Raw genomic sequence first — 2,302 nt, 5'->3', positions numbered from 1 at the left:
TATATATATATATATACAGCTGAGAAAATGACTGGTCAAAAGTGTGAGGGTTTTTTTTATGTGTGCAAGTTGCACCTCCAGCTGATGAGCAATGTGTCTCTCTGGGAACTCTTTTGTCTCTTTGTTACTTCGTAAATTGCCATTCTCTTTTGGTGTCATTATTTCTGTAATTGGTCACTTTTATGCACAAGGGTGCTATCCCGAAAAATGCTGTTTTGAGAAAATCGAAGGTGAAGTTTTTTGCCCCTTGTTCAGTTTCTTTAAAAGACAAGGAGAGTTTTCTCTATAACCAAACATAATATATACACACCAATGAAACCAAACTTCTCCTATTGGTAGGGCAATGCCCACTTTTAGTGTAGGTCACGATTTCTGGAATCCCCCGAAATCTGGGTTAGCCTGATTGTCCTTAAAAGCGACCAGTTATCCTATTGCCCTTGTTCCTGTTGTTGCTATAACATTTGTTGTTGTTGTTGTTGTTGTTGTTGCTGTTGTTGTTGTTGAGGTTGTAACTTTTGTTATTGTTATTGTCGTTGATGTTATTTAAGTTTTTGACTGGTGCTACTGCTGTCGTCGTCGTTGTTGTTGTTATTGTTGAAATTGCTGTTGTTGTTGTTGCTGCTGGTGCTGCTGCTGCTGCTGCTGTTGTTATTTATTGCTGTTATAGTTGTTGTTGATAATGACGATGATGATGATGATGATGATGATGATGATGATGATGATGCTACTGTTGTTGTTGCTGCTGCTGTTGTTAGTTTTATTGTTGCTGTTGTTGTTATAATGACTGTTGTTACTGTCCCCAGCGACATACGACCTGACGGCATATGAGATCGCCAAAGGATCGAGGGCAGTGGTGGTGAGCGTGGAGTAAGTCTCTCGTGTTGGGGCTGGGCTTTCGATTTACGTTCTTTTCAGCACAGTTTGGGAAGGTTGTGCGGGTAGTTGGGGGGTGGGGGAGAGAGGGGACACTGGAAGGTCCTACTTCTTTTGTTTCTTCTTGTTGTTTATGCAGTATGTCTGTTTTGGTGCAAGTTCCAAAATTGTCTTAGGGAATTTAATAAGTCAGGAAAAACATGGCGATAAACACATTCACTTACAATTAAGATGTGTATATGGGAAAATTTGTAACAGTAAGAGACTGGTTTTGACGTCCCTGACAACACTTTTATGTAGTTAAATGGGTTGGGCCTATGAATGAAACATCCTTCTCCGATAGGTACGATCTAAAAGGGTCAATAGCCTTGTAAACCTCACAAAACGACCCCAGTTCAAGAACACCCTATCTGGGATTCGAACCCGGACCATCCGCTCCTTAACCCAGCATGATGCCAACGAAGCTAATCGGTATGAATATGATGTGTAAATCTTTTATAACATCTACTGCACCACGACTGCAACAGTGAGTTCTTACACACCATGCCCCCCCCCCCACTCACACACACAAAACCATGCTCTCCACCACCCCGTAACCATCACCACCACCATCTTACAACCCCCACTCCCACCACCACCACCAACACCCCTCCTCTGTGGGTAGTTGGCGGGTGCCCTAGTGGAGTCTACTCCTTCTTCCCTATCAAACACCTATTGTCCTTATTTCTCGTCCTTCCTTTTTGTTTTGGTTACTCTCTTGTAACACCTTGAATTTTCGGCACTTATATGGTCTTACTGTGTTGCAACCGCCTTAAAACACTTACTAAAATAAATGTCTTGTAACACCTCAAATCGTCGGCACTTATATGACTTTATAGTGTTGCAACTGCCGTAAAACACTTACTAAAATAAATGTTTTGTAACACCTCTAATCTTTGGCACACATTATATGACCTTATGGTATTGCAAGTACTTTAAAACGCTTACTAAAACAACGATAACTCCTCCTCCCGCCACCACCACCACCACCACCACCACGGACGACAGCTACAGACGAGCCCCCGAGCACCCGTTCCCCGCGGCAGCTGAGGACAGCCTCACAGTGACCAGACACGTACTACGTCACGGCCGGAACCTCGGGATTGACGTCACAAAAGTGGGCGTGGCTGGTATATGGGCGGGGTCTGTACCTGCACCAAGGAGTTTACAGGCTCCTTGACCTGCACCAAGCTAGCTACCCAGATGTGTCTGGAGCTAGCAATGCAATACGTGTGTGTATGTTACGACCACACTTTCACATACAGACGCACGTACAAATACATGCACATATGCACATGGATACACACACACATGAACACACACACACACAACAACAACACAAACATACACACACACATGCGCGCACAAGTACACACACACACACGCACAC

At 43.9% G+C, this 2,302-nt stretch overlaps 1 protein-coding gene across 1 annotated transcript in view; it reads left to right on the top strand.

Moving 5' to 3' along the window:
* The window catches only part of LOC106012819 (arylacetamide deacetylase), a gene marked incomplete at its 3' end in the record, with an annotated part of 8,879 nt that extends 6,837 nt beyond the window's left edge, over positions 1 to 2,042 (top strand). Inside the window, 2 exon segments of the mRNA XM_013086903.2 lie at positions 809 to 867; positions 1,921 to 2,042. Of these exon segments, the coding sequence (XP_012942357.1) occupies positions 809 to 867; positions 1,921 to 2,042 (181 nt within the window).
* Between the last annotated feature and the right edge of the window lie 260 nt (positions 2,043 to 2,302).

The sequence above is a fragment of the Aplysia californica genome, unplaced genomic scaffold (genome assembly GCF_000002075.1).
Source record: "Aplysia californica isolate F4 #8 unplaced genomic scaffold, AplCal3.0 scaffold00519, whole genome shotgun sequence".
In the NCBI taxonomy this organism is placed as follows: Eukaryota; Metazoa; Mollusca; class Gastropoda; order Aplysiida; family Aplysiidae; genus Aplysia; species Aplysia californica.
The sequence above is the reverse complement of the archived record's forward strand: the minus strand, read 5'-3'. Positions and strand labels throughout refer to the sequence as shown.